This window comes from Myotis davidii, unplaced genomic scaffold (genome assembly GCF_000327345.1).
Source record: "Myotis davidii unplaced genomic scaffold, ASM32734v1 scaffold77, whole genome shotgun sequence".
Lineage (NCBI taxonomy): Eukaryota > Metazoa > Chordata > Mammalia > Chiroptera > Vespertilionidae > Myotis > Myotis davidii.
This window is the reverse complement of record NW_006289713.1, coordinates 4,456,345-4,456,921: the sequence shown is the minus strand read 5'-3', so window position 1 is coordinate 4,456,921 and position 577 is coordinate 4,456,345. Positions and strand designations below refer to the sequence as shown.

General features: G+C 65.7%; 1 protein-coding gene across 1 annotated transcript in view; it reads left to right on the top strand.

Moving 5' to 3' along the window:
* Positions 1 to 2: 2 nt before the first annotated feature.
* Positions 3 to 577, top strand: part of FOXF1 (forkhead box F1) — a gene marked incomplete at its 5' end in the record, with an annotated part of 3,679 nt that continues 3,104 nt past the window's right edge. Inside the window, one exon of the mRNA XM_006762285.2 lies at positions 3 to 572. Coding sequence (XP_006762348.1) covers positions 3 to 572 — 570 coding nt within the window. The remainder of the gene's footprint in view (positions 573 to 577) is intronic.

The window sequence follows — 577 nt, the reverse complement described above, 5'->3', positions numbered from 1 at the left end:
GCCCGTCCAAGGCCAAGAAGACGAACGCCGGCATCCGGCGCCCGGAGAAGCCGCCCTACTCGTACATCGCGCTCATCGTCATGGCCATCCAGAGCTCGCCCACCAAGCGCCTGACGCTCAGCGAGATCTACCAGTTCCTGCAGAGCCGCTTCCCCTTCTTCCGCGGCTCCTACCAGGGCTGGAAGAACTCGGTGCGCCACAACCTCTCGCTCAACGAGTGCTTCATCAAGCTGCCCAAGGGCCTGGGGCGGCCGGGCAAGGGCCACTACTGGACCATCGACCCGGCCAGCGAGTTCATGTTCGAGGAGGGCTCCTTTCGGCGGCGGCCCCGCGGCTTCCGAAGGAAATGCCAGGCGCTCAAGCCCATGTACAGCATGATGAACGGGCTGGGCTTCAACCACCTCCCGGACACCTACGGCTTCCAGAGCTCGGCTGGCGGCCTCTCGTGTCCGCCCAACAGCTTGGCGCTCGAGGGCGGCCTGGGCATGATGAATGGTCACTTGCCGGGCAATGTGGACGGCATGGCTTTGCCCAGCCACTCGGTGCCCCACCTGCCCGCCAACGGCGCACTCGTACA